At 42.9% G+C, this 26577-nt stretch overlaps 1 protein-coding gene across 8 annotated transcripts in view; it reads left to right on the top strand.

Annotated features, from left to right (window-relative positions):
- Positions 1-26577, top strand: part of ARID1B (AT-rich interaction domain 1B) — a 505408-nt gene that overhangs the window by 322893 nt on the left and 155938 nt on the right. For all 8 annotated transcript variants that reach the window (XM_066615941.1, XM_066615976.1, XM_066615949.1 and 5 more), the window contains one exon: positions 8685-8928. In XM_066615941.1, coding sequence (XP_066472038.1) covers positions 8685-8928 — 244 coding nt within the window. The remainder of the gene's footprint in view (positions 1-8684; positions 8929-26577) is intronic.

Consider the following 26577-nt stretch of genomic DNA (forward strand, 5'->3'; position numbering starts at 1 on the left):
CCTTTCCCAACATTTCCTCCTTGTTTGCATTTTCTGTACCTGATTTTGAGATTGTTAGCATGTTTTCCAAATTGGAATTAAGTTGCTATTCTAACTGTGAGCATCTGGCCTTGGACACCAGATGAGTCCCAAAAGAACTAGAATTCAATTTGGAGGTTGTCAGACAGTGGGAGTTTAGCTAATGCTTCAACCAGTAGCTAAGTATGGGTTATTAGTCGTTATCAATGATTCATTAAATAAAAGTATTAATAAAATTGGTAATAACAAATATAAAATTATTAAAATTAATGATAAAATTAACTGACTAAGATGAGTTAAAAATAAACAAGGAGGTATAGATAAACACCAAAGACCAAGCATAAGAATTAAAAGTATTAAATATAAAATAAAAGCATATGTTAAAATATGAGCTATTAAGGAGTAGGGAGCCAGTATAGCACTTCAGGAATAAAATTAGGAGTACAAAAAACACATAAAAGGCAAACAATCAGGATCTGGGCAAGTTAAAAATCAATTATAATGCTACCTAAAATTGATTTTAAAAGGAAAATAAAACACGGCTTAAATATTAGTCATTATCTCCCATTTGTTGTTGCTTTGTTCCCTATCATTGGGCGGAGTCCAAAACACAGTTTCCAGCTACCTCTTACTACACGTAGTAGCAGACTTATTCCTTCTTCCCCTTTGTTGCCATCACCAACACTTCTTGGTCACGTCTATCAACATCGTTTCCGAAATCCCTCCACGCAGCACCTTCACTTTGTTTGCTCTGGATCAGAGTTTCCTCTTTGCTCAGCCAAGGAGCACAGTAGCAGAGATTTTCCTCCTCCTATCCCTCTCTTTCTCTTTGTTGTGGATGGATTGGTTAAGGTCCAACAGATCGAGGCAAGATCAATGGGCTAAGAGCCATGGGCCAAGAGCCCTTTGGCTCTTGCCTTTCGGCGCGTGCTAGAGGCTCGCGCCTCTAGGCAAGAGCCTGCTGTTAACAGCTACCTGTGGAGGTGAGGAGGAGGATTCAGCAATCAATCCCTGGACAGTCACCACCCCAGCCTGTAAGAAGCACAGCTGAGTCCTGTGTCCACTTTTCCAATCCTTCTCCCAGACCCACTGCATAACTTGTATGTTAAGTTTATCGGCTGCTAGACAGTATGCATACTCCTCAAGTGGAGAATGCAAACAATGACAACTCAGTGTGAGCACCAGTTAGCATCAGTTTGTACCCATTCAAATCTCACCAGTACCCTGAGAGGCCACTTTTAAAAATCCCTCTTCATATTCTCATTCTCCATACCTTCATGTAATTTACACAGTCAGTAATATCTGATATCTGCCACAACATATGCACAAAATACATTTAGGGTTGCATCCTAACCCTCTCTGCCACAAACTAAAGGTATATGTGTTTATGCGTATGGGCAAATGAAAAGCAATTATCACTGTACCCCAAAGGATCTGGGCTGAAAGGGGTCCCCCACCCTCCAGAATGGCTTTGGAAACACAGAAAAGTAGTAGGTCGAGGATAGGCCATGGAAGGTCACATATATACAGTTTAATCGACTGTACATATTCTAGAGCAGTGGTTATCAAACTTTTAAGGAGATTTACTCCCTAAGTAAGTCTTTGTTGAGAAGGGGCGAGGGTAGTGATTGTACCAGGATTGCATCGCTAAGGGGGGGGGGGCGAGAGGATATGCTTTAACTTACTATGGGCTTGAGCAAGCAGCAGGAGGTGTGTGGAATCCTGCACAGCTCTCTGCAGAGCTCCCCGAGGCTTAGAATGTTGAGAAACCACCAGAAGTGGTTTGTGCACACTGTTTCTCAGCATTCCAAGCCTTGGGGAGCCCTGCAGAGGGCTGCCCACCTCCTGCTGCTTGCCCAAGTCCTCAGTAAGTAAAAGCACCCAATTCCCCCCCCCTTAGCGACACGATCCTGGGGATCATGTCACTGCCTTCCCCCTTTCCTTAAAGGGACAGGGGAAGTTTGAGGACCACTGTCCTAGAGAATAAGACTTAAGCAATTTGAGTTTATGATGAGAGATCCTTATCTGTGAGATGGTAAGCTTTTATGAAGTGATAAAATGGTAAGTAATATTTTGACTGGCTGTAGTGATGTATTTGCTCCCCGTTTAAGGCACAATCGTAACCCCTTATATCAGTACTTTCCAGCACTGGCATAGCAGTGCCAATGGGACGTGTGCTGCATCCTGCAGTTGGCTGTCACTCACGGAGGCCTCTTCAAAGTAAGGGAATGTTTGTTCCCTTACCTCAGAGCTGCATTGCCCTTATGTCACTGCTGGAAAGCACTGACATAAGGGTTTAGGATGTGCCCTTAGTTCTGTTACATTCATATATGAGAAAAATTGCAGTAATTTATTGTCTGATCTGGAATATTTCTTCATAGAATTCAACTAATAGCTATACTGTGTGTGCCAAAGGCAATTTGGTATTCAACAGCTAGCAACTAAATACTTACAGCCTCTTTACAGCAGGGGTGCTCAATAGGTGGATCATGATCTACCGGTAGATCGCGAGGCAAAATGAGTAGATCGCGGAGTGCTGACCCCCCCCTTCAGGTGCCTCTGGGAGGAAACGCCAGGAGTAAGGCCCATTGTACTCAATGGGGCTTACTCCCAGGTAAGTGTGGCTAGGATTGCAGCCTCACAGCCTAATCCTAGGCATGTCTACTCAGGAGTAAGTCCTGTTATACTCAGTGGGGCTCAAGGTACACCAACATACATTGTACACATAAATGTTATATGTTATGATGGCGCGAACATTGTAAAAAAAACTCTAGTAGATCTCCGGGCCTTGCTGGGTTTCAAAGTAGCTCTCGAGCCAAAAAAGTGTGAGCACCCCTGCTTTACAGCTACAGTCTTATCTTCCCATTTCTCAGGATGTTGTGCTTCCCTTTTTGCAAAATATATATTAAAGGGGGGAGGGAGTTATTTGATTACATTATACATTGAGTTGTTTCTGTTGTTCCTAATGTGAAGTGAGCAGACTTAAAAAAAGAAAACAAAACCCAAACATTGTAGCAAGCAGTATGCTGCTTACAGCTTTTGGCTGGCTTCAATAGAAATGGCTTATTTTGAGTGAAATGTAATAAAGGAGGATTTCTAGGAAGGCTCTTTCAGCGCTTAGCTTTATTTATCATACAGTGTGTATGTTTCTTTGTCACTTCTTCTCCCCTCCAGTTCACTGTTGAGTAACATTGGGTTTCCTGCCTCTGTGTATGTAGTTTACTGCTAACAACTTCCCCTGCTGACTGTGTTGCACTTGCAAATCTGTGAGCTCTTCTGTTGAAGTCAGATAAGATCGTGTACCACTAGGAAGGCCTAACATTATAATCCTAAGCACAACATGATCCTCTTCTTTTTAGCTCTTGTACTTGTCACATGAACAAGAATAAAGGTTGTGCATGGGTGGAAGTGGAGAAAATGAGATAGCCACAGATATACCCTTTACTAAGAAGCATAAATTCTGAACAGGGATTGCTTGGTTACAGTCAAGCTATTATCTGGAAACTAGCATTGAGAACTGGTCATGACATAATGACTAACCTAAAGTACAAGTTTGACACAGCTTTGGACATGAGTTTATATTTTCATTCTTCTTTTTTTCCCTACTGGGTGTTGACTTTTTAAGCCTAAATAAGCATTAACACTGAAAAAAAAAATTCACTGTGCATGAAAGTAAGAGTAGAGAAAACAATACTTGTACTTAATGGCAGATCCCTTATATTCTTCCTTTCAGGAAATTGGTACCTTAGCAAATGCAGTCTCTGAGAAAGAGGCAGAATCTTTAGGCATGCCTTTGGGGTATGTATGGGGACTTCCCTTAAAAGAATCCCAGCAATTACCCAACCTGCCAACTTTCCAAAAAGATAAATAGAAGCACTGTAGCTTGAAGGTGTCTTGGTTTGAATGAGATGCAATAAGCAAGGTCTCTTTCTTCTTTTACAGGCACTGTAGATCTGATAGTGCTTATAAAAGAATAGAATTGGTGCCCTGCTGATTAAATTGTCCTCTAGAGAAGTATTAGTTACAGAGTGCCTTTGTTAACAAGGCTCCCTATATAAGCTACTGTGGAAACTTCACTTGTTAGCATCCTTCTAAACAATAACTTTGCAAATGGATACATTTAAATATGTTGATAGCAAATAGACTATTTCAGTGATTTTCAACCTTTTTCTTCTCTCTACACACGGAGAAAGTGCTAAATTTTCAAAGCACACCATCAGTTTTTTGACAATTGACAAGGCACACCGCACTGCCAGCTTGGGGGGGGGGTGCGTATTCTCCCACAATGGCCCTACTAATACAGGACCTTCCCTAAACTTCTGTGGCACACCTGCAGACCATTCATGGCACACCAGTGTGCCACGGCACAGTGGTTGAAACTCGCTGAACTATTGACTTGGGCAGGTATGTGCACTTAAAGGAGCTAATACTCTAACACAAATATATGTGCGTATTTTGATGTGTAAGCATCTTAGTTAATTTTTTCATTGAAAAGCAATATATAAATATTATTATTAATAATAAAAACACATACCATATTTTGTTGTATATATTATGTTCCACTATTCTGCCATTACAGCCTGCATCAGTGTGGTGACGTGAAAAAATGGTGATTCTTGCTATTTGTGTACTTGAAAAACAATTTTGTTTGAATTCAAAGCTTTTCCATGCAGAAAATGTTAGACATGAGAGAGAGAGAGAGAGAGAGAGAGAGAGAGCGCAAACTGGGGAAAAAGATTTTTTTCCGCTACTACTAATTAGTCTCTAATGGAGACTACCAGCAAAATTAGCAAAAATGTATTCTGGGTCACCAAATAAGTGTTGGAAATATAAAGAGGTTGAAGGAACCTTTTATCATATGTGGTGGACATGTGAAAAAGTAAAGAAATACTGGAAAATGATACATAAATTGTTGCAAGAGATATTGAATTGTGTATTACCATTCAAACCAGAAATATTCCTCCTAAATGTGACATCAGAAGTTAAAGACCAATGTAAGAAATACCTTATTGTGCATATTGCTACAGCGGCAAGAATATTGTTTGCGCAAAAATGAAAATCTACAGACTTGCCAACTACAGTTGGCATCCTTCAGTCTTGGAAGACTATGGTGTCATGCTCTGAATGGTGGTTCTGGAACAGAGTGTCCTCTCCAGTGCGCGAAGCCTGGGTAAAGTAGGTATGGAGGATAGGCTGTTACCCATGCAGCAAATCCCCCCTCTCCACGTCGCTGAAATGGTCCAATGGAAAGGCAGAGGCCAATACGGTTGGTTCCAGCGGCGTCGCAGGAGTTGCCAGAACGTGACTGTGTTCAGCCATGAACTGTCTCAGGGACTCCGGCTCCGGATTTTGCCTCAAGGTTGACTCCTGGAGCCTTTTCCATAACTGGATGTAGCCACAAGGCAGTGGAGGTTTGGGATCAGAGTTTTCCTTCTCTCAGATGAGCTGCCTTCCCAGAAAATTTAATAGACAAAATTTATGAAATAGCAGAAATGGAAGTTTTAACAGAAAGAATGAAAGAGAGAGATTTAGGTAGAGTAAGAAAATATTGGATGCCTTTTTATGACTGCATAGATAATTTTAGTTAAACAATATTGAGTGTTTCAATAAATCTAAATTTTTATACTGATAAATATGATCGCCTTTGCATTGATGATCATTGTGTTTTTTTCAGTCGTTCGATTGCTTTTTTTTTTTTTTTTGAATGATGCATATTGTAATCTAGGGCCAATACCCTCATGTGTAACCTGTGTAATACCAGCCCCAAGTATAACCCATTTTCCTTACCTGTATCTGTAATAAATAAATAAAATACTTAATTTTTTTAAAAAAGATTTTTTTTCCAGTACTACTAATTAGTCTCTAATGAAGACTACCAGTCTCCATTAGAAGAGAAGACAAGCGAAGGTGGAACTAGTGGCATTGTCCCACTGTTAGGCAGTTTAATTGTCTTTTTGCAGCTTTTTACACAAGATAAAATTTCCTACATGTAAGTAACTATTAAGAAATTATGTGAAGACCATGAGTAGATCATCATGTGCGATAAATGCATGTGACCCTAACCCACATGTGTGTATTTGTGACAAGAAGCCATATCTAGCAGTGACTTTCTTGTCATATTTTCATGCAGCTAGTCCAATATTTGTGTGCTTATTACATACAACAAATTACTCATAAGTTTCACACAGAAATTACTTTAGTGCAGGATTCTTCACCTTGCATGAGGTACTCTTTAAATATATAACAATTATACATTTGATTGGGATATCTTGGAGGATTAAAGTATCGGTTCACTGTTTTGACGAGAGCTGACATATCTGGTTTCTTTTTTGGCAAAAGATGATTTCCTGCTGTACTATACTAATGTCATTGGCAGAAAAGCTAAATGAGTATCTGTGTATCTTATCCAGTGTGGAAAGGAAATCTTGTGCATGTGCTGTTTTGTTAAGGGACAGAGGAGAATGTCTTACTGGAAGGGTCAGCAGATTAAGTTTGAAAAAGTACACCGCTGTTTGATCTACCCCTCCCTCACTTTGCTTCCTTTTTTTTTTTTTTTTTTTTTGCCACAGCATCACTCTTTATGCAGAATGGCATCATATGTGCTCCTCCTTATTTCATAAATGAGCTGTGTCAAGTTTGGAAATCCCTTGAAGGCAGGCACTTGAGGAAAGGCCTGGGACTTGTCACTCCACCCCCATGGGGGATTAGTAAAATGAGAAGTTGTAATGTGACCTGATTTTTTTTGGGGGGGGGGGGGGATAAGCCACTTTAGATACCTTCCCCCTCCCCTCAGCTTTTGTTCACATACACTGAGGGAGCCAAAGATAAATTGTTGCATTACAGTAGACTCTTGGGTATTGCCTTGATCCCTGAACTGCAAATCATTTTATCCTTCACCATGCTACATACTTAATAACATTTTCAAACATTACTTGGCCTTATAAAATAGGTTACCTACAGTTCAAAAAATGTTATCAATTTCTTGGCTGCTTCCTGAATGAAATGGCTACCCTAAGTGCTGTATTTGTGCATTTCGGCAACATGCTTCCCTTGGGGGCACGTAATTCCCCCCTCCCTTTCTCATTGTGTGTAGGTTCTGAATTCATTTTAAACAACTGAGCCTATCTTGGGGGGATTTGTTTTATTTTATTGGATTCTTTGCAACCGGCGTTTGTTTTATCAGCTGTTTCTGCTGTGTTTGTTACACATTTGACTTTGTCCAAGGGTGCAACTTTATTGTTTGAAGACAAAACCGAAATACATATAGTCCTGTGTAAAAATACGTCTATAATGAATGTGTGCTTTATCAAGCTTTTCCATCCCGGTTCTGTACATAATAATAACCAGTTTTTAAAATGAAAAACAAAAATATATTCTTTATTTACTGGAATCATGGTTTCATGACTTACTAGCTTCTCAGTACCTGATAATCCATGCTAAATTACTGAGAAGGTCTCTGCTGACATGTGCTATAACAGGAACCCTTTATAAAAGACCCTTAATTTCTGAAAGGTACAACAGGTGTAGCTTTCCTATCATTTCATCATGAGGTTGAGTACTGCTGCACCTGTTATATTCCAGCACAACCAAAGTTTCCTCACCAGTTTTGCCATGGGGTGCCAACCCACTCATCATGGTGAGAACGGTAACAAGAACTGTGGAAGCCTGACCCTGTGCCATGCATGTTAATATATGTTAATATATCTGTATACCCTTGTTGGAGCTGTGTTTGTGTTGTGTGGTGATTGGCTGCCAAGTTAGTATTGCAATTCTGTTGCATCGGTTCCATTTAACTATGCGTTCCAATATTATTCCTTGCAGTTATGGAAAATAATTAAATAAAATTGTAGAAGCCTGAGGGTATTTTAAATGGGCTCAGTGTATTTTCATCAGTGGTATGTAAACAGCACATCAGAGCAAATCTTGCATTCATGTACTTCCACCTCCAGTGTGGCAAGGGATTAAGGTCTTACTTTTTCTATCTGTTTTTAAAGTGAATGAAAATACTGTACTGTGGCAGCATTATATTTTAAAACCTTCATCTTATGTCAGTGGTTTAATAGGATAAACCATGGCACTGTATATTAATCTAATTAAAATTTAAAAATTGAGAACATAAATACTTTGAACCAGAGTGGTATCGTTGTTAGAGTGCCAGACCAGGACTGGGAAGACCTGGTTTCAAATCTGCTCGCATGATGATTTTGGTTCAGCTACTGCTTGAGCTGAATTTACCTCACAGGGGTGTTGTGAGGGTAAAGAAGGGGATATGTACACTGCCCTAAGATTTTGAAGGAAGGATATAGTAAAATTTGAATCAATATATGGACACATTGAGACTTATGGAATGACATAAAAATCTGGATGTGGTCCACTCAGGAAAGTCTTCAGGAATGGTCTACTCTGCAGCAAGATTTTAGTAAGAAACAATAGAATCTGTATATCTTTGCCTTTAACCGTCCTGAATTCTTTTAAATGTGATAGGTTTGGAAGTGCATGTAAACTGATCTTTATGAAATAACTTTGCTTAAAATTTTAATCATGTCTTGTCAATCCGGAACTAGGTTTCAGGCTCCCAGGTTGAAAGTTGTTCTACCAACTTCTGAAATCCTTGGATATTGGTGCCAATTATTCCTTTATCGATTTTCCCCCCTCTTTTTTCTCAGGATTTGTCTGGCTCCATTGACGACCTACCTACAGGAACAGAAGCAACTCTGAGTTCAGCAGTTAGTGCATCAGGTTCTACAAGCAGCCAAGGAGAGCAGAGCAACCCAGCACAGTCACCTTTCTCCCCTCATGCCTCCCCACATCTCTCCAGCATCCCTGGGGGCCCTTCCCCTTCCCCTGTGGGCTCTCCTGTTGGAAGCAACCAGTCAAGATCTGGTCCCATTTCTCCTGCAAGTATTCCAGGTAAATGGTGGGATGCTTTTTCATTAAAAAAGAAAGAGAAAATATTATTAGAACCTCCCTCTTGTGCTTTTTGTTTCTAAACCTTTGATTCATCACTTGCATATGTGTTTCACTTTCCCTATCTTTGGCAAATTTCACATTTTCAGTAGTTTGTATTAAATCATTCAGAACTGAGCACTTTTAGTCTTGGGCCACTCTTATTATTAGAACGTGGATTGTGCAGCAATAGTTCCTGGTAGGTTGCTGTGGAGCAAATAAGGCTTAGACTTCCCAAAAGCACCAAGCACAGATCCATTTCTTGTTCTTGACATCTCCTGTATAACAGATAAACAACAACAACAAAATCCCAAAGCCTTGAACTGAGTTTGGGGGTGGGATTTAATTTGTGTCAAGTGTTCTTGTAATAGTCTTTTCTTACCTTTGGTGAATTTTCTCCAACTGCTCATCCTATATTTGTTTGTTCTGACCTCAATCCTCCTCTGTTACCTCCTGCTATGTCTTTCTACAAGGCTCTCCATGTGACATAGATTGGTTCCTTCAGTCATTTTCTCTCTAGCAAGTCATTGTAAAACAAGCAGCTGTTGTGTTGCTGATAGCTATGACAAAGCAAAGCCAAAACATAGCATGTGGTTCCTTTTTGGGAAAGCTGTTAAATAAAGGTGTTGTGTTCCCAGGGTTTGCTGGCATAAAAAGCATCTTTTACCTCTTCCCTTCTTCAGCTGTGATGAAATTGGCAGCAAAAGTAACATCGAAAAGCACATACAGCCAGCCTTCCAGCCCACTTTCCAAATGGCTGATTCGGCCCCATGTGATATTTAAATGTTTTTCTTCCTCACTCCAAATTTCCTCTTCCATACTGTTTATGATCACCTATAGTGAATATGAGACTAGATTGGCACAGCCCTGATGTTGGATGATTCCCAAGATCATATCTTTTTTGTGCACACTGAAAATCTGGGCAGGTATTTCTGATTGTAGATTGTATACTGCCTCTGTGAATGCCCTCCCCCCTCCTGTACTATCCTCATTTTTGGAATAAAATATTGCAGGAAGGTTAAGTATAGAAAAAAAAGTTACTTTCAGAATTTCATGAATACTTTTTATGCATTTAAGACTTGATCCTTACAACAATTCCACAGTGCACAATTTGCATTTTAGAAATAACTAATACCTATCTAAGATGGTTGCATAAGTAAATGCTTGGCGGCAGAAGAGGAGGGAGGGGTCAGGCATATATTTCTGTACATTGCATTTTTCCCTTAATTTTTAACTCGCATGCTTTACTGTATTCATTTTCTGTATCCACTGGTATGTTGGTAGTAGTACAAGGTGATGCTTTTTTAGATTATTTGCTTTCCCCTAATACAGCCATAATTGAGGAGGAAGCTGACACGGCATAATATCAAAATGCATTGCTAGTGCCAGAAAATTCAGTGAATGCTAGCTTGGTTTGCCTGCTAAGCCAAAAGTCCTAGTTTCCCAACAAAGCAAAAATGTGTTTTTTAAAAAAAGGGAGGAACATGGTTCAGTGGCTGGCTCTCTGTTCCTGATGACAGCATTACATAAGTACCAGGCTCTCCAGAAGCCACAGAAACACCCAAGTCCTGATTATGATGTGTTATGAGTACTAACTACTTGAAATAGTAAAAATATAAAAATAAATTTCCTTATTTATTCCTTATTGTTGCCATAATTTATTTCCATACTGTTGCCTTACTTAAGGCAACAAAGAAGTATATAGTAGGAAAGGACTTGACTTAATTATTTTTAGGAAATTGTAGACTGGGGCTCATTCCCAGTCAGCCAAATCCAAGAGTGACTTACACACACACACACACACACCAACCAGTTTTAAAGGTTTTAAAAAAAGACAGCAAATTTGAAAAGATGTATTGTGTACGTTCTGTGTTTGTTGTTATTTAACCGGCACCTAAAAAGGGTGCTGTAGCAAAATGGTCATGTCACGGAACTTACATGTTTGTCAAATGATCATTGATCCTTTTCAAATGCCCCTCATTGTAAAACATTTCTTCCTGGTGGTCTCCAAAATCAAAAACCTTACAGCAGTTTTTTCCAAAGGAGATGCATGCTGTTTGTTAGTAGGTAGGTCAAAAATGTCATTGACAAAGGTGGTATGCTTTTTTTTCCCCATCACTTGGAGCAAACAAATCATCAGCACTTCTACAGATTTGAAAATTGTTTCAGGACCATGCAAATGAAATATTCCACCATTTCACATAATAGTGTTTTTTAACAACTCAGGGCACAATCCTAACTCCTTATGTCAGTACTTTCCAGCACTGACATAAGGGCAGTCCAGCTCTGAGGGAAGGGAACAAACATTCCTTTACTTTGAGGAGACCTCTGTGAGTGACACCCAACTGCAGGATGCAGCACACGTCCCATTGGCACCGCTATGCCAGTGCTGGAAAGCACTGACATAAGGGGTTAGGATTGCACCCTCAGTGGCATAGTGAATGGCAGGAAGAACTTAACATGGCATTTGTCTACTTTACATATACTGTCTATGGAGAGCCTCTAATCTTACAAAAATAGTAACCATAAGGAGCTACCATAAATAACCATAAGGGTCATAAGGAACATTCTGGGATGTGAAATTGATGAGAGCAACTATTGATGCTTCTTGATGTAGTAGCAGACCCAGCACTTTATAAATGGGGCAAATTCCCTGGGCGCTGAGCCTGCACAGTGGGAAACCTCATTCCCTGGGCACTGAGCCTGCGCAGTGTGGGAACTGTGTGGGAAACCTCCCTGAGGTTCCCGATGCGGTTGGAATCTGTGGTTGGTAAGACTGCAGGGAAACCTCCAAATGCTTCCCTGGTCCATCCTGAAGTCACACAGGGCTCCATGGCGATCCGGTGAGTGGGGGGAGACTTTTGTGCATTGGAGGCAGCATCTTACAGGGGGCACCATTGAGGAGCTTTGCCTGGGGTGCAGGGAGGGGGAAGTTCACCACTATCTTGGTGGCAGAAGATTTAAGGGGGGGATATAGTTTCTATATAAGACAAACAAGTTATTTTGCAGAACACTGAAACCTACTCCTGAGTCTTTGGAATTCTTTTAGCATAAGTTATTTAAACAGACACAGAACAGGCATTGCCAGGCTTTCCTTAGCAACCATAAGGGCTAGAACTCTGCCCATTTGTCTTGTTTTTGTTTTGGAAGAATGCTAGAGAATGCTCTTGACCTAGTGCTGTCTGTTATGCCTGACTGATTCTCCTGTGTCTCAAGTAGATGTCTTTCTCAGCTCTTCTGTCTGATGCCTCTTTACTGGAAATTGCCTCATGTATACACAGTTCTGCGTTTAATCCTAAAACAGTGGGAAAACGGCAAGGGCAGGAAACAATGGACAGTTGCCAGAGTTGCCAACTGTTTCCTGGCAGAACTCCTGTGCCGTAACAAGCTGCATGACATAAATTTAGCAAGTTAGACATTTTCAGGCATTGAGATGAAATAATGGGAAAAGGTACATCTGCTAATTTTTTGAGGGGGGGAGTCAAACACCTTTTTCAAGGAGCAGGGGTGATACCAGAAAATTGGACAACCTCAGGATCTTAGTTTTGCTGTAATTCTTTGTAGGGTACTTAACTGAAGAATTGGGAAATGCTATTCTCTAGTGTTGGCCCTATGCGGTTACTGAAGCCCAAATAGACAGAATTGGGCACAGTATTCTGTAGAACGGGGGTGTCAAACTCGTTTCATACAGAGGGCTGATGTTAGCATTCAGGGCTCCAGCTGAGGGCTGGAAGTGATGTCATTTAGCAGAAAGTGACATCATTAAGCAGCTAATGGCGAGAAATCAGACCCTGTTGTCATATAGAAACTCATTAACTGCAAATGACGGAAGAGAAAGTACGCAAATCTTGATCATATTTCAAGATTTGGGAAAGCTCAATTTTCATGTGAGCTGCCATGTCAGCTGTAACACCTCAGCAGCTGAGAACCTGAGGGCCGGATAAGGCTCAGCAGCTGAGAGCCTGAGGGCCGGCCCCCGGGCCTTATGTTTGACATACCTGCTATAGAAAGTCTAGACTCCTGTGAGTTAGTGAAAGTTACAGTTTACTTTGCATTGTAGTAAGGGCCAGTTTCCAGGGTTGCCAATCTATATCCCTAGCTTGCAACAACAGTTCCTGAGCAGCAGGGATCTGCTTTAGCATATATGCAGCAAGTTGTTTCATGGGGAAAACACTATTACAATATTACCCTATCCAGATCCCTACAAAGCAGCCTGTTCCAGTAACTACGGATGTAGATGCATGGACTCAGACATTTGAGCTTTCATCCATTTTTTTGTTTTCAGCTTACTTAAATTATTGTATTGGCAACCTTCAGTCTCGAAAGACTATGGTATCGCGCTCTGAAAGGTGGTTCTGGCACAGCGTCTAGTGTGGCTGAAAAGGCCAATCTGGGAGTGACAATCCCTTCCACACCGGGAGCAAGTGCAGTCTGTCCCTGGTCTGTCTCCCTGGCTATGGGCCTTCCTTCTTTGCCTCTTAGCCTCAGACTGTTGGCAAAGTGTCTCTTCAAACTGGGAAAGGCCATGCTGCACAGCCTGCCTCCAAGCGGGCCGCTCAGAGGCCAGGGTTTCCCACTTGTTGAGGTCCATCCCTAAGGCCTTCAGATCCCTCTTGCAGATGTCCTTGTATCGCAGCTGTGGTCTACCTGTAGGGCGCTTTCCTTGCACGAGTTCTCCATAGAGGAGATCCTTTGGGATCCGGCCATCATCCATTCTCACGACATGACCAAGCCAACGCAGGCGTCTCTGTTTCAGCAGTGAATACATGCTAGGGATTCCAGCACGTTCCAGGACTGTGTTGTTTGGAACTTTGTCCTGCCAGGTGATGCCGAGGATGCGTCGGAGGCAGCGCATGTGGAAAGCGCTCAGTTTCCTCTCCTGTTGTGAGCGAAGAGTCCATGACTCGCTGCAGTACAGAAGTGTACTCAGGACGCAAGCTCTGTAGACCTGGACTTAAATTCAAGTTTATAAATTATAAACTTAATTATAGTTAAATTATATTTAACTTAAATATAAATTTAAATTATAGTTTATAAGAAATGGGAAGTCTAGAAATTATTTGGATCACAATCCTAAACAAGCTTAATTACTGGACTTCTGTGAGGTTTTGTGGGGATGTTCCCATGCTGATTAGATTTTATAGGCCTTGCCCTTTATTAGCAAGTGGTGACTGCTACTGGTTTTTTGTTATATTTGTGATGCTGTATTTTAAGGATGTTTTAATGTTTATATCGTAAGCTGTACTTTTAAATGTTGTTTTTATGGTTTTGTAAGCCGCTTTGGTTGCCCTTTTGGGGAGAAAAGAGAGATACAAAATGAGTGAATGAAAATAATTAGAAGTAGTTGCTGTTGATTGGAGTGGCTGCAGTTCTGTACCATAATAGGCTATATAAATTAGGGTGCAATCAACCTGCACTGGAACAGGCAGGCTGACTGACCTAAACTGAATTCAGTGCACCGTAGTTGCGGACTGGAGCACAATTCAGGGTAAGGGGTTATTTTTCACCTTACCCATGTCACATGCCTGCCACCCCATGGTGCTACTTGGATTCAGCTGTGTATGGCCAGTCAGGCCGGGGAGGGGTAGGATGCAGCCTAAGGTGCCAAGGCCAATCTCACCTCCCTCTCGGGCCTGATCTACTTCCCAGTCTTTCCACCCCCACCCAAAAATACCCCCTCCTTGCCCCATTCCGCCCTCCTGCCACCCTCTCTGATCCCTGCGCCTACCTTGGCACAAACTTACTGGTACATGGTCCGAATTCAGCTGTCGGGAGTTGACATGGGCCTCTGTGCTGGCCTCCCTGACTCCTAAGATGGCTCAAATGTGCCTTAAGGCACATCTGTGACAGTTGAAGGCCAGCGCAGGGAACCTGTGCCAGCCTAACCCATTTCTGCCCAGCCCACAGGTATACACATTTTATCCCTGTTGTGTATATGCAATGTTGGGCAGAAATGGCTTAAGTGCCAGTCTGGATTGCTCTGTTAGTCTGCTTAAATTTCATTGACTTCAACAGGCAGTCGGGATAGGATTGCAGTCAGTAGCACAACTTTCAGGTGAGTGTTAAGAACTAGAACAGTAGTTCTCAAACTTTTTAGCCCAGGACCCACTTTTTAGAATGATAATCTTTTGGGAGTCACCAGAAGTGATGCCATTAACCTGGGAGTGATGCCATTGCCAGAACTGACATTATCAAGCAAGAAAATTTTTTAACAATTCTAGGCTGCAATCATATTCAAACTTACCCAGGAGTAAACCCAATTGATTATCATTGTTAAAAGCATTATTGCATATTAAAAGTATAGATCTCCCCAAATGCAGTCACATACCATGTTGGCATCAAGTCTAAGTACTAAAAATAAAATATTGAAATGAGTTGGGGACCCACCTGAAATTGGCTCCTGACCCATCTAGTGGCTCCCAACCCACAGTCTGAGAAACAGTTAACTAGAGCATAAACTTCTGTAACCTTTCAGTTCTTTATCAGCCCAACCTTATCCCCCACCAGTGTGCTCAATGCAGCAGCTCCAACAAAGCACACACTATATATAGTGGGGGTAGGGGCAACCAGACAGCCCAAGAGACTTACCAGTCTGCCCAGTCTTACACTGTTTAGCTGGCATAAGTCTGAGGAGCCTCAGTTGTAGTGTCAGGCCAGGAAAAGGGGAATAGTCCTTGGTGTGCACTGCAGTGACTGAGATCCACCCTGAACTACCCCAGGTTTGGCTCAATCCCTGCCCCAGTAGTTCCCCAAACGGCCTCTGCAGTCACCTTGCCTGCTCTGGTAGGGTGTCTGGGAGCCACTGGTGTACACACAGAGTCACCAACCATTTGCACTGGTGGCTCCAAAGCACATAGCAGCAGCACAGCTTTTGCATCGCCAGAATAGGGCTTATGGCAACCAATTGTGAGATCTGCTGCTGTAGGCCCTGAATAGGATTGGGCCAAAGTTACTCTTAAGAGTCAGGCTGACTCCTTACTTAAAAAATATGTTGAAACTATGTAAATTCCTAAATCAAAGTCTCCAGGGTTCTCAGATTATTAAATATAGTTTTCTGAAGAATGTTTTTAATTTGTGCCTAAATATAGGCACTCTAAGGCAGTGTTTCTCAAACTGTGGGCCAGGACTCACAGGTCCAGACCCAATTTCTTGAGGGTCCCACAGACCTTCCAGTGAAAACATGGGTGATGGGAAGATCAGATAACTAATTACCTAAACCTATTAAAAAGTCAGATAACTGCTAACTGCTCTGCAAAGGACTGAGCTCCTGCAGTTTGCAAACAATTTGTATATAGACAGAAATGTATGAGTGTCTAAGTCCGTCAGTGACAGGTAATGGGGGCAGGTGACGGCTGGGTCACATAACTAAGCCCTTCAAGGCTTGAGGCTATTCATTAGGGGCTGCCTCATTATGAAAAATGGATTTTTTTGCAAATAAAAAAAAGTAAATAAATAAAAATATTATTTCTATATTATTATCAGGACTCTATGGGTCCCAACAGAGTGTCATTAAAAAAGTGAATCCCGGTGGTAAAAGGTTTAAAAACCACAGCTCTAAGGTACATAGAAGATATTTCCTTCTATTAAAGTCTGCAATGAAAAACTATTAGGGTTTGCTGACCTTTGTTAGCCACAAAAGTGTTATTTAGTTGCAGCCCCTGTTGCTTTAATTCATATTGCCAGTTAAAGAAAAAACTTGATTTGTAAATGTTTAAAATATTTTCCTTTATTGTTGTAATCCTTCTTATTTTATCAACTGTTTTATTTTATTTATTTTGTTTTATTTTATTTATTTTATCCACAACTGTTGCATTCATGAAAAATATTGTTTTTTTGATTATTACATTATGAAAATGTGAGTTTTATACATTTCTGGTTTATGGTCTTATAGATGAAGCAATTTAAACTCTCCACTTTCCATTTCATGTGTTTTCATAATAAAATATTGATGTGATTGCATCATAAATGGAAAGGTATTTTTTCCTCCTTCATATTTTGCAATATTAAGAAATGATGGATGCATATGCAGGGCAATTCAGTTAGTCGTCTTCTACTTTATCAACTAATTTTTGTTGTTGTTGGCTGTAGGGCTTTATTCCTTGGTAAAATGTTTTTTAAATGAAACTCTGACATGTTTATCTTCTGAACTCAGCTGGACTTTCACTACTTCTGGAATGACACAGGGCTGGACAGTGTTGGGAACTCGAGTCAAGTGACTCAAACTTCAGTTGCAAAAATGCGTGTTTTTGGGTGACTTGGTGACTTGTGAGTTGCGTTCGTGGAAGACTCTGAATAACACTTGAGTCAGCGCCCTCCTATTTGTGACATGCATTTCATTCCAGTGACTCAAGTTGTGGGCCAACTGGCACAGGTTGCACCACCTTTCTATTGCAAGAAAAATCTCTTGCGTTCATCTGGGAAGCTGCTTCTGGTGCATGTGAGCTCCAGCAAAAGCCGCAGGGTATGCTATGTAACTCAGAGATGGGGTGGGGTGAAAGGGTTTAGCTTTTTTTGTTTGCACTTCAAAAAATTGGCTGGGTCTCATAATGCTTCATCTGCTGTGCTTTTGGCAAAGTGTTACAATTTTGCCTGGGTTTTGCACAGAACCAGACGGTGAGGTGCTTCTGCTGGTCCTTCTCTGCATCCATTGGCTGAAGGATGCTCCTCTGTCCAGTGGGGTGCATTCATTGGCCGAAGGATGCATCGCCAGGAGAGGGAAGGGCAAGGCGACTGGTTTTCCCCATAGGGACAAGTGGGTTTTGCAAGGAGAAGGAGGTGGGACAAGCGAGGGGGTCAGGCTGTTCTCAGAGAGTAGAAAAGTAGCACCCCATGCCTTGCATCCTCATTCTGTTTGCACCACCCAAAGCAAGCATTTGTGTTGCGTGCGTTCTGTCGTGCTCCCAGCTTAGTGTTTAGTCTGGGCAGGCAGGGCAGAGCTTTCCTGTCATCCTGCTGCTGGTTTTCCATGTGCATTTCGTGTGGCACAAGTAAGAGAAGGGGTTGGGTGGGCTTGTTCGACACTGCTGCCTGACAGATGGAATGGAGGTGGGAATAGCAGTGGGGTGACTTATATCACCTACATGTTTGCCCAAGCTTCTCTTGGCAGAGTTTCCCTGTCAATTTTCAGCCGCATTTTCTTTTGTAGAAGGGGTGGGTGCATTCCGCATTGGTGCCTGACAGGTGGGGTGGGGGGGACAGCGGGAAAATGTTTAAAGGAAATAGCAAGACATGCCTACAGCCCAGCGCAGCCCTATTTTCCTCCACTGAGCTACGGTGGGCTTTTCCTCGCTTGCTTACTCGGCTGGCGCTACCCCTACCCTGCGCCCTCCCGCCTGGCTGAGCCGGGATGCACCTCACCCTGCCATGTCCGTGGAGTAAGGGGGGATTTCCTTTATCGAGGCCAGGGCAGAATCGCACTGGAGAAGGGAAGAGGTGGGTGTGTTACGCACTGATACCGAGCGTTGGAGTGGGCGGAGATGGTAGGGGAGAGTTGAAAAGGAACCCCGAAGCACGGACACTGCCTAGCAGCAGCCCCATTTTTTTTCACTGAGCTGCACAGGCTTTTTAAAGAGGGGACGACTTGACTTGAGCCCTATCAAGCCTTGAGGGGGCGACTCGGAAAGTACCCCCGTTATGAGTTAAGTCTTGGGGGGCAGTGACTCAACTCGAATCAAGCCCCACTGGGTTTTCCCAACACTGGGGCTGGATGGAGCTATGAGAGGCATTTATCTCACTCTGCTTCCATGTGTCCTTGTGCCTTCATGTTAGCAAGGAGGCAGGGAAAAACTGTGGAACTATGCAAGTAGGTGCTGCACCTCCACTTAAATGGATCAGGTCCTTGATATATTGTTAGTGCCTCTGCTGTGAAAGTTTAAGAATTTGTGGGCATGTACTGTAAACGTCAGTATCTACTCAAGATAGAACTAATTGTATCTGTTGGTGGAGTAACTTGTCTTCTTTGTGTACAGAAGTCCATAATTTTCTGTGGCAGGATATTATTTTTGGAAATAAATTCAAGATCAATTAGTTTGTTTTTGTTAGTAATATTTGATTTAAAAAATCTGTAGAAGTCATTGGTAGTCATGTTTATAAGGGCACTTTCAAATAAGAAACAAAACCCTCTATGGATGGTTCCTTCCTTATCCCTAGATAGCAGTGGACTCAAATTATTGTGATGTGTTGATTGATTACAGCCGTTAAGTTTCTTAGTAATCAGTTTCATCGCTTATTCTCAGTTCACACTTGTGCCTTTGATTTCTCTTCCACAACAGGGTGATATGGGTTGTCGTTGACTAATGAAGAACAGAATTGGTTTCGGCATGAGACAAACGGAATGCCGACACCAATCTCGAAATGCATTAATCTTTAATAATCCACATCTGCATGTTTATAAATGATATAACCGGGAGTTGTTAATGCTGTTACTCCCCCTTGCAAACAGAAGCTGACATAAGAGTTGGTACTTCCAAACCACATTATAGGCATGTGACTGAGCATTGTGTGTGTGACCTTGCAGAGGATTCCAAATTGATGGTTTCATGTTGATTAAAGATACATAAAGAATTGCAAACTATAGGAGCTAGTGCTCTAGTTTAAGCATGTCCTATACTAAAATACAGCATGCTCCAGAATGTCAAGAGGAAGGTTTGCTTCATCTGATAGGGCCTTCTAGTCTTATGTTACTGATAGTACAATCCTATGTATGTTGGTTGAGAGCCAAGTTCCACTGTATTCAGTGGGGCTAACTCCCAGGTTAGGGTGTGCAGGATTGCAGCCTTACAGTCCAATTCTATGGGCACGATATGCCAGCAGGACATACGTTCCGCTGGCATAACATGCTTTACAGCAGTCACAGATGCAACTATGCCAGTGAGCATGGCCTGGCCACCGCCACAAGCAGCTAGGTCTGTGCTCTAATGGACTGGTAATGCCTGCTGGTGCTGGTAAGGCCGTGCTGGGGTGGAACGAGGTGGGGGCAGGAACCAAAACAGGGATGAGATGGGATGAGGTGAAGGGCAGATCAGGCCCAGGAAGGGGGTGGTTCGGCAGGAGTGGTGCTCACCAAATCCTAACCCACTTCCCAGGTCCAATCCACCTTCATGGATCAATGTGGACTTGCATCAGCTATATCACCAGCGCATGTCTGAGTTGACCCATGGTGACTGCTGGAGCTTAACCTGGGGCAATGAAACAAATGACCCCTTACCCTGAGGAGGCTTCACCATCCCAACACTCCCCCACTAGGATAAAGCAGATGCTGCATTGATGTCACTGCATTGTCCTGCTGGGAATTAGGTAGGATTGGTCTGTTAACTTCCTGCAGTCGTCACCTTTCCTAAGAACTCTCTCGTTTGGCTTTAGAAGGGTGACCATAGGTTCACTTACTTCTTGGTATGCCTTTTTATCTGAATCAGCAAACTATGATTTGGTTTGCAAAGATCAAAATTGGAAACCATGATTTGAACATGAACTTAGCCTGAAGTATGTAAGTGAAGCAGAACAAATGCAAGGAGGAGGGAGAGGAAATGCATGAGCCTGAGACTTGCTCATGTCATGACAAACCAATGCCAAGTCACCATGTATTCAGAGTAAATGTTTGCAGAGGAATTCAGAGAGCTAAGCTGCACTTTGTGCAGCAATCAGGTTGTGCTGCCTGTACATGGAAGAGTATGAAGGGAAGATACGCATCTTCAGATTTGCCATGGAATGCTGTCTGCTGACGTGGCCAGTCACAATTCTCTAACATGTGTCTAGCACATACTCTGTTGGGTGATGCACATTTCCCTTTCACATCTTATGTGTAACAGTGGGGAAACAATGGTGTATAGGCTGCCAGTCACTGGTGCCAAAGACACCTGGTGTGTAAAGTGGTGAAAGTGTAAAAGAAATTTGTAACAGGATGGGCAGGCTAGTATGACAAATCATTTTCACACAGAAGGCTGCTTTATAGTCTACACAGCATGGCCCCCAAACTCTAGCCTGTGGGCCAGATCCAATGCACCTGGACATCTATCTCAGGCATGGTGTTGGCGAAGCCTTACCATTCTAAACTGCTGCCCCCTATCTTTGCAGCCAATCTTTGCAAAGAGTCAGGTGGGGCAGCCGCTTGCCCCTGAAAATTCAAGTGCAGAGCCTTCTGGGTTAGTGTGTGGCAGAAGTGGCTGCCCTGTGTGGCTCTTTGCAAAGAACAGCTGTGTAGAGAGGGGCCTGCAGTATGGAACTGTAAGGCTTCACCAATACTGCACCCAAGATCATTATCCTGGTGTACTGTGGCTTGCTGTTTGGAGACTACTGGTCTCAAGGAAGATCCAGGTTCAAATCCCCGCTCAGCCGTGGAGCTTCCTAGGTGACTTTGGGCCAGTCCCTATCTCTCAGTCTCACCTATCTCATAGGTGAGTGTGACAATGAACTGCTAGTCAGGCCATAAATCAATTAACCCTTACAGCCCTTTAATGTTTTATGGCACCAATCAAACTCACTGTTTCACACCTCAGTGAATCAGATGGGCAACTTCCAGTTACAGTTTCTTACCATCCAGGAACGCTCTAAAGAACACAACTTTGCAGGTTGTTCATGAGCAGTTCTTGATAAGTACTTAAGGTACAGGTTGCTCCTCAGGTTCACTGACTCTTTAGCACACAGCAGTCAATAGCCCTGGTATTAGTACTGTAATGTAAGGGAACTGCTCTTACAGGTTTGAATCAGTGCCAAGCACAACTCTTGACCCCTGGCCTAGGCTCAGCTCTGGCTAAAGCCTCAAGATGCAAGTAGTAGGCCTAAACAGGGTGAATAACAACGGTGGTAGTGGCCAAGCAGCCAGGCTTGGACTCCAATAATCCCCAAAAAACAACACCCCTGTACTCAATAAGACACATCTATAAATTAAGTGCTTTATTGTAGGAATTTTAATAGGGTTACACGTAGAGGAGGACTTAGAAAGAATGAGAATAGTGTAACATAGACAATCTTCAGCAGCATAAAAACAATAAAATCTAACTCCCGACTCTCTCTCACCAAGTATAACTCTCATCTCCTGGACAGATCTTGTCACTCCACACTGCCATGGTCAGCATAGCAAATGTCCTTGTTGAAAAGCAGTCACAAAAGGCACTCTTGGTAAAATGGTGGGTCTTTATACCTGACTCCCACTTCCCAGCCAATCGTAAGTCGAGTTGTGCTGAGGCTTCCAGTAGGTTACGTGAATGATAGCCACTTACTAATGTCTTGCCCCCATTTTTCCTGAATTTCACAGCTGCAGCTCATCATTTAATCAGGATGTCCTTGACCAATTAGCTAGTTATGTGAGAAGGAAGTTAAAGACTGACACAGCCACTGCCACTTCCCCAGAAGCCTTTCTCAGCACACTTAATCAGGCACTTTCTCACTGTACCCAGGCTGCACTCTGTGAAAGGTAAAATGGATACAGAGGCCAACTTTACTTTTAGTCAACTTAGAGCCCAATCCTGAGCTTTCTGCCAGAGCGCACTGTCGCAAACATGCCATAAAGCACGTCTGCAATGCTTACCGCAGTGCTTACCTGTACTAACCCAGTTCTGGCCAGCCACCGAACAGTGGCACGGTAGGCTGGGGCAGGGAGGAGACGTTCCGGGGAGGACGGGAGGCATGGGGAGGGCGGAGAGAGGACGGGCAGGTGGGAAGTTTGCTGGGGGAGGGAGTGGGGAGGCAGGAGGTGGGTCCAGTGGAGCTCAGCTCCACCAGATCCTGTCCGTTCGTGCAGGGTTCGGCGCCCTACACGAGCACCTATACTCTACAGCCGAACTTTTGGTCCACGGTAAAGTAAGTAGCCCCTTCTCCTGAGGCACCGCCCTCAGCAGGCTGAGGCGCGCAGGATGTGGCAGCAGCCATGCGCCCCAGGCAGCTCAGGATTGGGCTATTAGGCTGCAATCCTAACCACACTTTCCTGAGAGTAAGCCCCATTGAACAAAATAGGATTTACTTCTGATTAGACCAGGTTAGGATTGTGTCCTTTGCCATTGCTGTCACAGTGAAGATATGAGGAGGGAAGGAACTGTGTACACCGCCCTGAGCTCCTTGGAGGAAGGACGGTATAAAAATGTGAAAAATGCAGGTGGAGCCTATTTATCCGCATTAGTTCCATTCCGTGACTTGGCGCTATGAACAAAAAACGCGTTGTGCTAAATTCCATAGAGTTACACAAATACACTGGAGCCTGACACTTCCGGATGGAAGGAAACTAAGGCAGCTGTTATCAATCCCCTCCCCTTCGCTCCGTACTCAGCCCTCCCTGTTGCCAGCTACCCGGCTTCTTTCACATGGGATGCTGATCTTTTAAGAGTCCAGCCCTATGCATTTCTACTCAGAAGTAAGCCCCATTGTAGTCAGTGGGGCTTACTCCCAGTAAAGTGTGGAGAGGATTGTAGGCTAAATCTCATGCTTTGCTTGGTGGGAAGCCTTGCTTGTGTCGGTGATAGCCTGCACCATGGGGGGGTGGGAGGTTGCTTGTGTCGGTGATTGCCTGCACCATCTCAATGGGGGGGGGGAATTTGGCAAACACTCCCTGAGTTTTTTAAAGCAATCCCCTCTGTTGCTACCACACCTGCCCCTGTGTGAGTGAGAGTGAGTGAGTGAGAGAGAGAGCTCCACCTTGCTGCACGTGTTCTGGCTACAGAGATTTTCGGCCCCCCCTTCCCCTCTTCAGTCTCTGCTGGCTCAGGGGCTCCAGGAGTGTTACTGTTCTTTTGCAAGGGGAACCTCTTCCAGGGCTCCAGGGCGAGGCAGAGCCTTTTTGCAGTGTTTTGGGCTGCCTGGAAATGGAGTGAGACGCTAGCACAGGGCAAAGGTGTGTTTGACTTTCGGTTCCCCCACCCCATTCTCATTGAGACAAATCCGCAGATTAAAAAATCCGTGGATAAATAGGCTACACCTGTAAATCAAAAATAGGGACTCACAATATGTTGCTTCAAGACCTCCTAGTTTGTTATGGCATGAACATATGAAAGTTACATCAAGTCTGTTCCATCAGTGTCATGAAATAGACTGAGAAGGTTGTGCAAAGGTTTATTGGAGAGTGAGCAACAGCCAAGTTCAATAGGCCAACTTCAACTGTAGCAACGCAAGCAACAATGAGCATGTGAGTGAGTCAACTTCTTCTGGCATTTTTATTGGAAAGGAAATTTCATCACTATAACTTTTTACTTGCCAGCACAGTTTTATTTGGTGGCTTGTTGGAGTGTTCACCACCACCAAAAGGTGTTGAAAATTATGAGCCATTGGTCTCCTCTGGGTCTGTCTCCAGTGATCAATTTAGAAATAACAAAACAACATGGATTGTGGACCAACTCTGGGCTCCCTGCATTTGGGCTATCAGGATTTGAATTACATCTGGTAATATACTTGAAAGTGAAGAAGTGCAAAACAATGAAAATGCAAAGCAGTGAACAACTCTTTGGGATGCAACTGACATGCTTCTGATACTCCTCTTCAATACACGTATTTTGTAGGGGGCAGTATGTTATCATAATTTACTCACAAGCGAGGGTAGAAAAAACATCTCTGTCCAGGATTGGACCTACTCTCAGGAGCAAGCTGTGATGAAGGTGCTGGTTAAAGCCTTGATGAGGCCTCACCTTGGATTCTGTGGCCCTGCTTGCTTTTCCCAACAGGGGCAGGAATTGGGAAGATGCAGGGGCATCTGTGGAGGCAGGCTGTGGTCTTCCCTCAGTGAGGCTGCACCTCTGGCTGCAGTGCTCCCAGATCTGGCACCAAGTGTGCCTGTGCCCACTCAGCAAGGCTGGGAGCTGGCCATGAACGGGCCTGCAAAGGCCCTGGAGGCTGCCTCGGGCATTGGGGTAGCTGTGAGTGGCAGCTGCCAACAGGCAACCAGGATGGGAGAAGCATAAGACAGTCTGTAGCACCTGATGAAGCCTGGGCCTAGCATAAAAGAGGACTCATGATAAAATGCTCTTGCATTCACTCTCACCACCTGGAGAGCAAAGTTTGTAATGGGTTAATTAAAATATCCTCAACTGCATGTATTGCTGCATGTCTACTGTTACAAAAACTTTCAGTTTTAGTATTGACATAATTTCTCTGAAGTTAACTTTAATAAACACTGCAGGATTTAGCTCAAATCATTTTAAAGCATACAAATTTTTTTGTTTGTTTTGTTTTGTTTGTTTGTTTCCAATTATAACATTTTGGGTGCTGTTGTGTTTCATTTTGGGCATCTCCGAACATATTGACCATAGTTTATCAAAGCCCCTCAACAAGATAATGTCCTTCATTCATGGTTAGATTCTTTTGATTTCGGGTGCTCTTTAATGAACGACAAACAGCTTTTTATGCCTTGAGGAGTTTAAAACAATTTGAGAGGCAGAGAGTGTGCTTGGATCAGAAAGACAACAAAAACTCCAGGTGCACATCTGAGTCTCTCCAAGACAGCTGTCACATATTTCACATACTAGAGGTTGGCAGCAATTTAAAATTACGGTAGAAATGTGATAGAATGTATTGAACATCATAAGAATTTTTTTTTTTACCTCTAGTTTTTCCATTTTAAATGCTGCCTGGTTCTGTGAGTTGCTCTCAGGGACACTGAGGGAAATTGAAGGAAAGCTTTTTTTTGAGGTGGTCAAATTAGACCTTTAAAAATGCAGTACCTCAGCTCTGAAAATGCCTAAGTATAGAGAGCAGAGACGAAGTGGGTAATAAAAGAGCAAGCTTTCATCTAATCTTTCTCCTGGAGACCCAGGTGGACAAATTGGCAACCCTGTTCACAGCCTTTCCCCCCCCTCCTCTTTGTACCATAAGAACTACTAATCGGATCCATGCTGCTCTAACTGTGGTTAGTTATTAGCAGAATAAAAGCAGATTTCTTCGAAAGAACGGGTTGGGGGTGAGGGGGAAACAACTATACAAAATTGCAGGGTTGTTAGAATCTTAAATGCACAGCAGTTGATTTTTCCCCCTATTCTGAATTATATGATGAATAAGGTCTTTCATCTGTCAGTATGCCTATTTCCTTCAGAAGGCAGCCAAATATTAAGCTTTTTAAACAAAAAAAATTGCTAAAGGAATAAATAGTGGGGAGAAGGAATAACAGGCAAGCAGATTGGAGGGAAAGTCAGGCTTGTTTTTATTAATTTATCCTAGAAATGGAAATATAGAATTGGAAGGAACCCCTGCTTTGAGCAAGGATATGTCCGTATCAAAACTATTCCTGTCCAGACTTCTCTGGTGTAAAGCAATTCCTCAATCCCTTGAGCAGCATGCTTTGTTAGAACACTTTGCCTATATGCACCTCTGGTATAACTTAAGCTTACTCTTTCTTGTTCTGTCCTCCATGAATCACGTGGCAGTTGTTGTTCCTCTGCTTTCTGACACCCTTTAAAATATTCAAAAACTTAAAACGTGTCCTTTGAATCTTCATAATAATTACCTGTCTCAAAATCTGTTTTTAAAATTGACTCTCAGAGTGTCAGGGCAGCAGGGGAGGATAGCCCTTGCTTTCCCGATAGCAGAGTAGCACGGGAGTGCAGGGAGACAGCACAAGAAGCAGGCAATCCCAAACAGAGCCAAAGAAGCAGACACAGGCTTGTTTGTTGCAGAAGCAGGTATTGGTAAAGGAGCGGG

Source organism: Tiliqua scincoides, chromosome 1, assembly GCF_035046505.1.
Source record: "Tiliqua scincoides isolate rTilSci1 chromosome 1, rTilSci1.hap2, whole genome shotgun sequence".
NCBI classification, from domain to species: domain Eukaryota; kingdom Metazoa; phylum Chordata; class Lepidosauria; order Squamata; family Scincidae; genus Tiliqua; species Tiliqua scincoides.